Raw genomic sequence first — 13,504 nt, forward strand, 5'->3', positions numbered from 1 at the left:
ACCCTGTATACGATCTTCATGACTAAGTTATCAGGCACAGAGTGCCATGTAGTATCATATGGCATCCTGAAATACTAACCACTTTTACAAATAACGTAAAATCAGAACCATGCAAATCAAGTGCATGAAACACACTTACCCTGCTGCATCTAGTACTTCATACCCATGACCGCTGTAGGTTTTCAGCATAGTTCCTTTATGTGGATTCCACAATTTTAGGGACTTGTCACTGCCACATGTCATACAGTAATTCCCATCCACTGAAAAGACAATGAAGAAGAGAGATACGTGACATGGAGTCTGCCTCTTCTACCTCAGGGTGACACAGACAAGAGGAGCTATGTGACATGGAATCGGTCCCTCCCACCACAGGATGACACCACCCAGGAGGAGCTGTGTGACATGGACTCTGCCCCTCCCACCACAGGATGACACCACCCAGAAGGAGCTGTGAGACATGGAGTCTGTCCCTCCCACCACATAGGAGGAGCTATGTGACATGGGGGTTGATTAACTAAAAGCAAATATAATGTACACTGCAAGTGCCATTGCTCCAGAACTTAGTAAAGTTTCACTTTGCAAAGAATACTCAATCACATGCAAGAAAAATAAAAAAAACGGAATTTTTGTAAAATCTTACCTGTAAAATTCCTTTCTCTGATTCCTCCGACAGTCGCCGCCTCTTCATATTCGTCACATATGGGGTATTAGACTTTGCTCCGAAGGAGTAGCTAGGCAACAGAATATGTTAACATTAAAGCTTTTAACATATCCCACCCTCAAGGGGTGGTCCCCTCAGTCAATACCCTCCTACTTCCTGCAACCATATCTCAGTTTCAGTGGAATAGCAGTAGAGTATACAACCAAACCCCAAAAGAGGGGCGGGGGCGGCGACTGTCGGAGGACTCAGAGAAAGGAATTTTACAGGTAAGATTTTACAAAAATTCCGTTTTCTCTTACGTCCTCCGACAGTCGCCGCCTCTTCATATTCGTCACATATGGGGACGTCCCAAAGCAGTGCAAACATGAGGGGTGGGAAACGCATCCGCGCCGAAAGGCAACGCAGTCTCCGCATCAAAGAAAGGAACCTCACCAAAGGAAGGAAACCAGCTGGGCTACAGGAAAAAATAATTGTTCAACAGGAGCAACAACCCAGGAAAAGACAAAGAACCAGGGGATAAAAAACTTATCCCAACAGCCAGAGGTCCCCAACAAGGGACCCTAGGGAATTGCCGCACTAAGAACCTTGCGGCCAAAGGAAGCATCCGCCGATGCCTGAACATCTACTCTGTAGAATTTTGTGAAAGTGTGCACGGTCGACCAGGTCGCCGCCTTACACACCTGGGCTACAGAAGCCCCATGACGACAGGCCCAAGACGTACTCAGAGATCCAGTAGAGTGCGCCTTCACAGGCACAGGGGGAACCTTCCCCTGCAAGGCATACGCCTGTTCAATGGTCTGCCTGATCCATTTGGCGATGGTAGAGGCCGACTCCGCCATGCCCTTCCGAGGACCCTCTGGAAGAACAAACAAGGAGTCCGTCTTTCGAAAAGACTCAGTCGATTTAAGGTAAACCCTTATCGCCAGAACAACATCCAAAGAATGTAGCCTCACCTCCTGTGGATGTTTAGGCTTCGCGCACAGCGAAGGCAAGACAATATCCTCATTAAGATGGAATTCCGAAACTCGCTTCGGAAGAAAAGAAGGATTAGGTCGCAAGACCACCTTATCCAAATGAACAACCAGATACGGAGACTTGCAGGACAAAGCCGCCAGCTCCGACACTCTGCGAGCCGAAGTGATCGCAACCAAAAAGGCGACCTTTTTGGACAACATAGACAACGAGATCTCCCTGATCTGTTCAAAAGGAGCATGTTGTAACACAGATAAAACGAGATTCAAGTCCCAAGGGGGCAGAGGATCCCTCCTAGGAGGAACCAGATGCCGCACTCCCTGAACAAAAGTGCCAACCAAAGAGTTGGAAGCCACGGGACGTTGAAACAGAACGGCCAGCGCAGACACCTGACCCTTTATCGTAGCCAGCGCCAAACGCTGATCGACACCTGTTTGAAGGAAGGACAGCACTCGGGAAACCGAGTACGTGCGGGGTGAAAACCCCCTGGACTCACACCAGGCAAAATAGGCCTTCCAAGTACGGTAGTAAACCTTCCCCGAGGAAGACTTCCTCGCGTTGATCAAGGTATGAACGACCTCCGGGGAGAGACCCTTCTCCTTCAGGACCTCGGTCTCAACAGCCAGGCCGTCAAAGCCAGCGACTGTAAAGCAGGATGGTATATCGGCCCTTGAGACAGGAGATCGTCTCGAAGAGGTAGACGCCACGGGGCGTCGACCGCCAGATTCACGAGGTCTGCGTACCAGGACCGGCGAGGCCAGTCCGGTGCCACAAGAATCACCGTGCTGCGTTCCGAGTGTAACCTGCGAAGGAACCTGGACAGCAACTGAATCGGTGGAAATGCGGACATCAGCTTGTACTGATGCCACGGGGCCACTAACGCGTCCGACGCGTCTGCCTGAGGGTCGCGCGTCCTTGCCACGAACCTCCTCACCTTGTTGTTGAGACGAGATGCGAACAGGTCCACATCTGGAAGACCCCACTTCGCGCACAACATCTGGAAGACAGCCGGGTGAAGAGACCATTCCCCCTGATCCAGGGTCTGGCGACTCAGATAGTCCGCCTGCCAGTTCTCCACCCCCGGAATGTGCACCGCCGATATCGCCGGGACATGAGTCTCGGCCCAAGTCAGAATTTCGGCCACTTCTCGAGCCGCTCGGGCACTCCTGGTGCCCCCTTGGTGGTTGATGTAGGCCACCGCCGTGGCATTGTCCGTCTGCACCCGAACCGGGCAGCCCTGCAGCCAGTCCGTCCAGCGATGAAGACAGAGACATATCGCACGCAATTCCAGAATGTTGATCGGAAGAGAGGACTCCCCCTCCAACCAAGTTCCCTGGGCGGACAGAACGCCCAGAACACCACCCCAGCCCGACAGGCTGGCATCCGTGGTGATCACCGTCCACGAGATAGGACGAAACGACTTGCCCCCGGACACCATCGGGGACTGGAGCCACCACAGAAGGTCTCTTCTGGTGCGATGACTCAACGAGATTTGAAGATCCAGAGATTGAGGTCGCCCGTCCCACATGGACAGGATCTCCGCTTGGAGACCCCGCGTGTGAAACTGGGCGAAGGGAATCGCCTCGAAGGCCGAGACCATCAATCCCAGACATCTCATGCACGTCCGCAGAGACGAGAGCGGAACGTCCCGGAGGGACCTGACTTCCTCCTGAAGAGTTCTGAGTTTGTCTTCCGGCAGGAAGACCTTCGCCTTCACCGAGTCCAGGATCATTCCCAGGTAGGGAAGACGAACCGACGGACTCAGTGTCGACTTTCGAAAATTTATCGTCCAACCAAACTCCTGCAGAGCTTGCATCGTGACAGACAGGTCCTCTTCCAGACCCTGGCTGGTCGCAGACCGAACCAGAATGTCGTCCAGATACCCCAGGACAGAAATGCCCTGGGCTCTCAATAATGCCAGAACCGGTGCAAGCACCTTGGTGAAAACTCGCGGAGCCGAGGCGAGGCCAAAAGGCAACGCCACGAATTGGTAGTGATCCTCCGCAATGGCGAATCGAAGGTACCGCTGGTGACCCTCGAAAATGGGGATGTGAAGATACGCATCCTTCAAATCGATGGAGGCCATGAATTCCCCCGGAACCAGGGCAGCCACCACCGACCGCAGGGATTCCATGCGGAACTTGCGAACCTGCACAGAGCGGTTCAGAGCCTTCAAGTCCAGAATTGGACGAACCTTGCCCTCCTTCCTGGGCACGGTGAACAGATTGGAATAAAACCCCCGAAATCTGTCCCGATGAGGCACCGGAACCACCACTCCCTGAGCCCTCAGGTCCCGCACCGCCAGGTGCAGGTCCCGTAAACGCTCCGGAGACAGCTGAAGATTTGAGGGAAAAAATCTGCTCTCCGGCCGAGAGAGAAACTCGATCTTGTAACCAGATCGAACGATCTCCTGAACCCATCTGTCCCGCACGCTGGCTAACCAGGGTTGAAGAAAACCGAGCAAGCGTCCCCCCACCCCAAAACTGGGTGAGGGCGCCCCTTCAGGCCGCACTGTTATGGGCTGCGGATCCGGACTGACCGGACTTCTGTTTCCCAGACCAGGGCTTCTTTTGAGAGCCTTGACCTTTGAACGGTTTGCCCCTGTAGTGCGACCGAAAGGCACGAAAGGACCCCTGAGGGGGCCGAAAATTAGCATGCTTCTTCCCAGAAGCCCCCTTAGCCTTGGGGAAATGGGGCAAAAGAGTGCTCTTACCTCTGGTGATCCCCTTAATCCACACATCCAAGGACTCCCCAAAAAGGCGAGACCCTTAATAAGGCAGATTGGCTAAGGTCTTACGTGAAGATTGGTCCACCGACCAACATTTCAACCAAACCAGGCGGCGAGACAACACCGCCACGCTGTGCACACGTGCAGCCAACGGGACTAAGTCCAAGTCCGCATCACACAGATACATGACACCCTGGTGGATTTGATCCACCATATCCAGGGTCGCTGACGAGGCCGAATCGGCAACTAGGACGCGCCTAAGCATCTGCGTCCAACTTGCGACAGCCTGGGCCGCCATGAGAGAGGCAAACAGAGCCTTAAGCATAGAACCCGTAATAGAGTAAGTATGATGGGCAAGAGACTCCAATCTCCTATCCGTGGCATCACGGAACACCGGGGAATCCTCTGCAGGAATCGCAGTAGATTTGTTTAAAACCGCAATTGCGTGATCCACCGGGGGTGGCACACACCACCGTTCATCAGTGGAAGGCGAGAAAGGATAACGCAGCTTGAACCTACTTGGCACAGCAAAAGGTTTGCGTAGATTGCGCCATTGTTCCTTAACAGTGCGCTGAAAATCATCATTGCAGGGAAAAACCTGCGGCGTCCTGCGTTTTCTCTGCGTCCCATAAGCCGCCAAGGCAGCGGGGGGACACACTTCATCCTGCAAACGCAGCGTTTGTTTTATGGAAGCAATCAATTCATCCATGATTGCAAGCTCTTCAGGCGAGCCAGGGGGAGAATTATCAACCCCTTCAACTTCAGCCTCCACCTCGGACCCCACTAGATCCAGGGAGGAGCAGGACCCCGATAAGGAGACCCCCGCCATAACAGCCCCATCACCTTCACCCTCAGAATCAGAGGATAGAGAAACTCTGGGTCTCTTGGTAGATTGAGCAGCCACCAGCATCTGCACCTGAGCAGCAAGGCCAGCCACAATAGTGGCTAAATCCCCCCCTGGGGGGGAAACAGCGGTCCCCTGGCTATCCACCAAGGCGGTAGGAAATTTGCCCTCCTGAGAATCCATTGCCCCAATATCAAAATGCCGGATAATAAAGGGTTAACTGCCCCTTTAACAAGCGCGGCGAGCGCAGCCCACCGCACCACACACAAGCACAATGAGACCCCCACAGGGACAATAAAACTGACACAGGCAATGGATAAGAAGGATATAACCTGAGGAGAACCTCGCCGCTGCTGCTGCCTCGATCGGTGTACCCAGGAGAAGAGGAAGTGATGTGACCAGGGCGCTCTAATAAAGCCTATGGGAGGCTACAAGAAAATGGCCGCCATGCATGTAGAACATGCGGCCGGAGCGAGTGTAGGCAAAATGGCGCCGTTTGGCGCCGAAACCGCCGCTCCACAGTACAGTAATGCACACATTTCAGCCATATATAAAAAACATGGTAGATCGCCGCAGCGATCGCTGTATAGTGCCCAAACATGCCACAAAACATGCCCCACAGCACACAGCTTCTCACACTGACAAAGCTGACACACATAGTGTCACACAGCTCCCCCCCCTTGCAGCCCACAGCATGCAGCCGAGTGATAGGGAGACAAACAGTGAGAACAGAGGCAGGTTACACAGTCCCAGACTGACACCCCCCCAGACAGACAGGTCCCCACATAGATACACTTACCTCTCAATGGCGTGGGGGACCCGCACAGGCGAACAAGCCGCTGCACATGAGGCAGGGAGAGTCGCATACAAGACGCACAAAATGGGGGTTAAGAAACCGCACAGCGTCCAGTGAGGTAGCCACCTCACCAATCATCCCTGCACCGAACAGGGATGGGTCGTTCACTGTGCCAGGAGCCTGGCTGAACGCTCGATGGCAGGCTGGGAAGCCACTGACCCACGACCTGCGACCAGGGGGATCAGCCCGAGACCCAGCCCGCATGATCCTCTTCATCCGAAGAACTAACTAACACTGACAAAAAGAACAGCTAAGTAAAGAGAGAGAAAACTCAAACAAAAAATCAAAAAAGAAGAAAGAGTCTGGGGCACAAAGCCCCAGCACAGAGAGAGCCAGCCACTCCTGACAAGCTAGACATTGAAACTGAGATATGGTTGCAGGAAGTAGGAGGGTATTGACTGAGGGGACCACCCCTTGAGGGTGGGATATGTTAAAAGCTTTAATGTTAACATATTCTGTTGCCTAGCTACTCCTTCGGAGCAAAGTCTAATACCCCATATGTGACGAATATGAAGAGGCGGCGACTGTCGGAGGACGTAAGAGAAAACAGCATTTTTAGAAATCAGCAGAGCTTTCCGTCAGATCTGGAGCAACTTTACTTGCAGTGCACAGTATATACTTTAGTAAATCAACCTCATAGAGTCTGTCCCTCCCACCACAGGGTGACACCACCCAGGAGGAGCTGTGTAACATGATGTCTGTCCCTCCCACCACAGGATAACACCACCTAGCAGGAGCTATGTGACGTAGAGTCTGTCCCTCCCACCACAGGATGACACCACCCAGGAGGAGCTATGTGACACGGAGTCTGTCCCTCCCACCACAGGCTGATACCACCCAGGAGGAGCTATGGTGACTTAGAGTCTGTCCCTCCCACCACAGGATGACACCACCCAAGAGGAGCTGTGTGACATGGACTCTGTCCCTCCCACCACATGATGACACCACCTAGGAGGAGCTCTGTGACATGGAGTCTGTCTCTCCCACCACGTAGGAGGAGCTATGTGACATGGGGGTTGATTTACTAAAAGCAAATATAATGTACACTGTAAGTGCCATTGCTCCAGAACTTAGTAAAGCTTCACTTTGCAAAGAATACTCAATCACATGCAAGAAAAATAAAAAAAAACAGCATTTTTGCTTGCACATGATTGGATGATAGAAATCAGCAGAGCTTCCTGTCAAATCTAGAGCAACTGTACTTGCAGTGCACAGTATATACTTTAGTAAATCAACCTCATAAGAGTCTGTCCCTCCCACCACAGGGTGACACCACCCAGGGGGAGCTGTGTGACATGGAGTCTGTCCCTCCCACCACAGGGTGACACCACCCAGCAGGGGCTATGTGATCTGGAGTCTGTCCCCCTCCACCACATGAAAACAAAGACAGTAGGACCTATGTGACATGGAGTCTATCCATTCCACCACATGTAAATAAAAAATAAAAGGCAGGGGGACCTATGTGATCTGGAGTCTGTCCCTCCCACCACAGGGTGACACCACCTAGCAGGAGCTATGTGACATGGAGTCTGTCCCCCTCCACCACATGAAAACAAAGACAAGAGGACCTATGTGACATGGAGTCTATCCATTCCACCACAGGGTGACACCTGTAGATCTTTTATACACAGCCTGCGATATTAATTACTCACCATTGAACCGTACTGCTCTGACAGCTCCCTGGTTGCACGGCAGTTTGCGCTGGAGGTGCTGGGGCAGCTCTGTTTTTTTAGGTTTGGGGGCCGGATAGGCCATGACACACTGTGATAACAGAAAACAATTTGTAACCAAACTACAATAAAATAGACACATAACTCATTGAGAACATGAAAAGGGGGGTTACTTACCCGGGAGCAGCTGTGCATGTCAACCAATCACTTGCTAGCTTTTATTTTTAAAGTTTAACAGAACAAGCTGAAAATAGAAGCGGATTGGTTGCGATGCACAGCTGCCCCAGATTTGATAAGCCAGAGGCTTCACTGTCCACTCTTTTCTGCAATGATGAGAAGTTCAGGGAAGCAGCACCAAGAGAGCAAGAGCCAGCAGCATTGAAATTTGTAAACTGCAAGTTCTGGTGTAAGAATTTTAACAAATAGTTTATTGGGGAATGTTTATTTTATGGTGTTAAGCAAAAATGGAAGATGTCCTCTTATCAGGACACCTGCAGGGACTCCCGGTCTCTTTTCCTAGGACACCTGCAGGGACCCCCGGTCTCTTTTCCTAGGACACCTGCAGGGACCCCCGGTCTCTTTTCCTAGGATACCTGCAGGGACCCCCGGTCTCTTTTCCTAGGGCACCTGCAGGGACCCCCGGTCTCTTTTCCTAGGGCACCTGCAGGGGACCCCCGGTCTCTTTTCCTAGGGCACCTGCAGGGGACCCCCGGTCTCTTTTCCTAGGGCACCTGCAGGGACCCCCGGTCTCTTTTCCTAGGACACCTGCAGGGACCCCCGGTCTCTTTTCCTAGGACACCTGCAGGGACCCCCGGTCTCTTTTCCTAGGATACCTGCAGGGACCCCCGGTCTCTTTTCCTAGGGCACCTGCAGGGACCCCCGGTCTCTTTTCCTAGGGCACCTGCAGGGGACCCCCGGTCTCTTTTCCTAGGGCACCTGCAGGGACCCCCGGTCTCTTTTCCTAGGGCACCTGCAGGGGGCCCCCGGTCTCTTTTCCTAGGGCACCTGCAGGGAGCCCCCGGTCTCGGTACCAGGACACCTGCAGGGACCCCCGGTCTCTGTACCAGGACACCTGCAGGGACCCCCGGTCTCTTTTCCTAGGGCACCTGCAGGGGGCCCGGTCTCTTTTCCTAGGGCACCTGCAGGGGACCCCCGGTCTCTTTTCCTAGGGCACCTGCAGGGACCCCCAGTCTCTTTTCCTAGGGCACCTGCAGGGACCCCCAGTCTCTTTACCAGGACCAAGCAGGGGCCCTAATCTCTGTACCAGGACACCTGCAGGGATCCCCGGTCTCTTTTCCTAGGACACCTGCAGGGACCCCCGGTCTCTTTTCCTAGGACACCTGCAGAGACCCCCGGTCTCTTTTCCTAGGACACCTGCAGGGACCCCCGGTCTCTTTTCCTAGGACACCTGCAGGGACCCCCGGTCTCTTTTCCTAGGACACCTGCAGGGACCCCCGGTCTCTTTTCCTAGGACACCTGCAGGGACCCCCCGGTCTCTTTTCCTAGGACACCTGCAGGGACCTCCGGTCTCTTTTCCTAGGGCACCTGCAGGGACCCCCGGTCTCTTTTCCTAGGACACCTGCAGGGACCCCCGGTCTCTTTTCCTAGGACACCTGCAGGGACCCCCGGTCTCTTTTCCTAGGACACCTGCTGGGACCCCCGGTCTCTTTTCCTAGGACACCTGCTGGGACCCCCGGTCTCTTTTCCTAGGACACCTGCAGGGACCCCCGGTCTCTTTTCCTAGGACACCTGCAGGGACCCCCGGTCTCTTTTCCTAGGACACCTGCAGGGACCCCTGGTCTCTTTTCCTAGGACACCTGCTGGGACCCCCGGTCTCTTTTCCTAGGATACCTGCAGGGACCCCCGGTCTCTTTTCCTAGGGCACCTGCAGGGGGCCCCCGGTCTCTTTTCCTAGGGCACCTGCAGGGGGCCCCCGGTCTCTTTTCCTAGGGCACCTGCAGGGGGCCCCCGGTCTCTGTACCAGGACACCTGCAGGGACCCCCGGTCTCTGTACCAGGACACCTGCAGGGACCCCCGGTCTCTGTACCAGGACACCTGCAGGGACCCCCGGTCTCTTTTCCTAGGATACCTGCAGGGACCCCCGGTCTCTTTTCCTAGGGCACCTGCAGGGGGCCCCCCGTCTCTTTTCCTAGGGCACCTGCAGGGGGCCCCCGGTCTCTTTTCCTAGGGCACCTGCAGGGGGCCCCCGGTCTCTTTTCCTAGGGCACCTGCAGGGACCCCCGGTCTCTGTACCAGGACACCTGCAGGGACCCCCGGTCTCTTTTCCTAGGGCACCTGCAGGGGGCCCCGGTCTCTTTTCCTAGGGCACATGCAGGGGACCCCCGGTCTCTTTTCCTAGGACACCTGCAGGGACCCCCGGTCTCTTTTCCTAGGACACCTGCAGGGACCCCCCGGTCTCTTTTCCTAGGACACCTGCAGGGACCTCCGGTCTCTTTTCCTAGGACACCTGCAGGGACCCCTGGTCTCTTTTCCTAGGACACCTGCTGGGACCCCCGGTCTCTTTTCCTAGGATACCTGCAGGGACCCCCGGTCTCTTTTCCTAGGGCACCTGCAGGGGGCCCCCGGTCTCTTTTCCTAGGGCACCTGCAGGGGGCCCCCGGTCTCTTTTCCTAGGGCACCTGCAGGGGGCCCCCGGTCTCTGTACCAGGACACCTGCAGGGACCCCCGGTCTCTGTACCAGGACACCTGCAGGGACCCCCGGTCTCTGTACCAGGACACCTGCAGGGACCCCCGGTCTCTTTTCCTAGGATACCTGCAGGGACCCCCGGTCTCTTTTCCTAGGGCACCTGCAGGGGGCCCCCCGTCTCTTTTCCTAGGGCACCTGCAGGGGGCCCCCGGTCTCTTTTCCTAGGGCACCTGCAGGGGGCCCCCGGTCTCTTTTCCTAGGGCACCTGCAGGGACCCCCGGTCTCTGTACCAGGACACCTGCAGGGACCCCCGGTCTCTTTTCCTAGGGCACCTGCAGGGGGCCCCGGTCTCTTTTCCTAGGGCACCTGCAGGGGACCCCCGGTCTCTTTTCCTAGGACACCTGCAGGGACCCCCGGTCTCTTTTCCTAGGACACCTGCAGGGACCCCCCGGTCTCTTTTCCTAGGACACCTGCAGGGACCTCCGGTCTCTTTTCCTAGGGCACCTGCAGGGACCCCCGGTCTCTTTTCCTAGGACACCTGCAGGGACCCCCGGTCTCTTTTCCTAGGACACCTGCAGGGACCCCCGGTCTCTTTTCCTAGGATACCTGCAGGGACCCCCGGTCTCTTTTCCTAGGGCACCTGCAGGGACCCCCGGTCTCTTTTCCTAGGGCACCTGCAGGGGACCCCCGGTCTCTTTTCCTAGGGCACCTGCAGGGACCCCCGGTCTCTTTTCCTAGGGCACCTGCAGGGGGCCCCCGGTCTCTTTTCCTAGGGCACCTGCAGGGAGCCCCCGGTCTCGGTACCAGGACACCTGCAGGGACCCCCGGTCTCTGTACCAGGACACCTGCAGGGACCCCCGGTCTCTTTTCCTAGGGCACCTGCAGGGGGCCCGGTCTCTTTTCCTAGGGCACCTGCAGGGGACCCCCGGTCTCTTTTCCTAGGGCACCTGCAGGGACCCCCAGTCTCTTTTCCTAGGGCACCTGCAGGGACCCCCAGTCTCTTTACCAGGACCAAGCAGGGGCCCTAATCTCTGTACCAGGACACCTGCAGGGATCCCCGGTCTCTTTTCCTAGGACACCTGCAGGGACCCCCGGTCTCTTTTCCTAGGACACCTGCAGAGACCCCCGGTCTCTTTTCCTAGGACACCTGCAGGGACCCCCGGTCTCTTTTCCTAGGACACCTGCAGGGACCCCCGGTCTCTTTTCCTAGGACACCTGCAGGGACCCCCGGTCTCTTTTCCTAGGACACCTGCAGGGACCCCCCGGTCTCTTTTCCTAGGACACCTGCAGGGACCTCCGGTCTCTTTTCCTAGGGCACCTGCAGGGACCCCCGGTCTCTTTTCCTAGGACACCTGCAGGGACCCCCGGTCTCTTTTCCTAGGACACCTGCAGGGACCCCCGGTCTCTTTTCCTAGGACACCTGCTGGGACCCCCGGTCTCTTTTCCTAGGACACCTGCTGGGACCCCCGGTCTCTTTTCCTAGGACACCTGCAGGGACCCCCGGTCTCTTTTCCTAGGACACCTGCAGGGACCCCCGGTCTCTTTTCCTAGGACACCTGCAGGGACCCCTGGTCTCTTTTCCTAGGACACCTGCTGGGACCCCCGGTCTCTTTTCCTAGGATACCTGCAGGGACCCCCGGTCTCTTTTCCTAGGGCACCTGCAGGGGGCCCCCGGTCTCTTTTCCTAGGGCACCTGCAGGGGGCCCCCGGTCTCTTTTCCTAGGGCACCTGCAGGGGGCCCCCGGTCTCTGTACCAGGACACCTGCAGGGACCCCCGGTCTCTGTACCAGGACACCTGCAGGGACCCCCGGTCTCTGTACCAGGACACCTGCAGGGACCCCCGGTCTCTTTTCCTAGGATACCTGCAGGGACCCCCGGTCTCTTTTCCTAGGGCACCTGCAGGGGGCCCCCCGTCTCTTTTCCTAGGGCACCTGCAGGGGGCCCCCGGTCTCTTTTCCTAGGGCACCTGCAGGGGGCCCCCGGTCTCTTTTCCTAGGGCACCTGCAGGGACCCCCGGTCTCTGTACCAGGACACCTGCAGGGACCCCCGGTCTCTTTTCCTAGGGCACCTGCAGGGGGCCCCGGTCTCTTTTCCTAGGGCACATGCAGGGGACCCCCGGTCTCTTTTCCTAGGACACCTGCAGGGACCCCCGGTCTCTTTTCCTAGGACACCTGCAGGGACCCCCCGGTCTCTTTTCCTAGGACACCTGCAGGGACCTCCGGTCTCTTTTCCTAGGACACCTGCAGGGACCCCTGGTCTCTTTTCCTAGGACACCTGCTGGGACCCCCGGTCTCTTTTCCTAGGATACCTGCAGGGACCCCCGGTCTCTTTTCCTAGGGCACCTGCAGGGGGCCCCCGGTCTCTTTTCCTAGGGCACCTGCAGGGGGCCCCCGGTCTCTTTTCCTAGGGCACCTGCAGGGGGCCCCCGGTCTCTGTACCAGGACACCTGCAGGGACCCCCGGTCTCTGTACCAGGACACCTGCAGGGACCCCCGGTCTCTGTACCAGGACACCTGCAGGGACCCCCGGTCTCTTTTCCTAGGATACCTGCAGGGACCCCCGGTCTCTTTTCCTAGGGCACCTGCAGGGGGCCCCCCGTCTCTTTTCCTAGGGCACCTGCAGGGGGCCCCCGGTCTCTTTTCCTAGGGCACCTGCAGGGGGCCCCCGGTCTCTTTTCCTAGGGCACCTGCAGGGACCCCCGGTCTCTGTACCAGGACACCTGCAGGGACCCCCGGTCTCTTTTCCTAGGGCACCTGCAGGGGGCCCCGGTCTCTTTTCCTAGGGCACCTGCAGGGGACCCCCGGTCTCTTTTCCTAGGACACCTGCAGGGACCCCCGGTCTCTTTTCCTAGGACACCTGCAGGGACCCCCCGGTCTCTTTTCCTAGGACACCTGCAGGGACCTCCGGTCTCTTTTCCTAGGGCACCTGCAGGGACCCCCGGTCTCTTTTCCTAGGACACCTGCAGGGACCCCCGGTCTCTTTTCCTAGGACACCTGCTGGGACCCCCGGTCTCTTTTCCTAGGACACCTGCTGGGACCCCCGGTCTCTTTTCCTAGGATACCTGCAGGGACCCTCGGTGTACACAAAGCCACGTGACGCCCTCTGTGGACTCTTCCGCTGTGTCAGA

At 56.7% G+C, this 13,504-nt stretch overlaps 1 protein-coding gene across 1 annotated transcript in view; it reads right to left on the bottom strand.

The window, feature by feature from the left end:
• WDR83 (WD repeat domain 83) overlaps positions 1-7,819 on the bottom strand; it is a 50,950-nt gene extending 43,131 nt beyond the window's left edge. The window contains exons 1-2 of the mRNA XM_082255952.1: positions 7,714-7,819; positions 140-260 (exon numbers count right to left, since the gene is read on the bottom strand). Coding sequence (XP_082112078.1) covers positions 140-260; positions 7,714-7,816 — 224 coding nt within the window. The 5' untranslated portion in view covers positions 7,817-7,819. The remainder of the gene's footprint in view (positions 1-139; positions 261-7,713) is intronic.
• Positions 7,820-13,504: the final 5,685 nt, after the last annotated feature.

The sequence above is a fragment of the Pelophylax lessonae genome, assembly GCF_965119305.1.
Source record: "Pelophylax lessonae genome assembly, chromosome: 4".
NCBI lineage: Eukaryota > Metazoa > Chordata > Amphibia > Anura > Ranidae > Pelophylax > Pelophylax lessonae.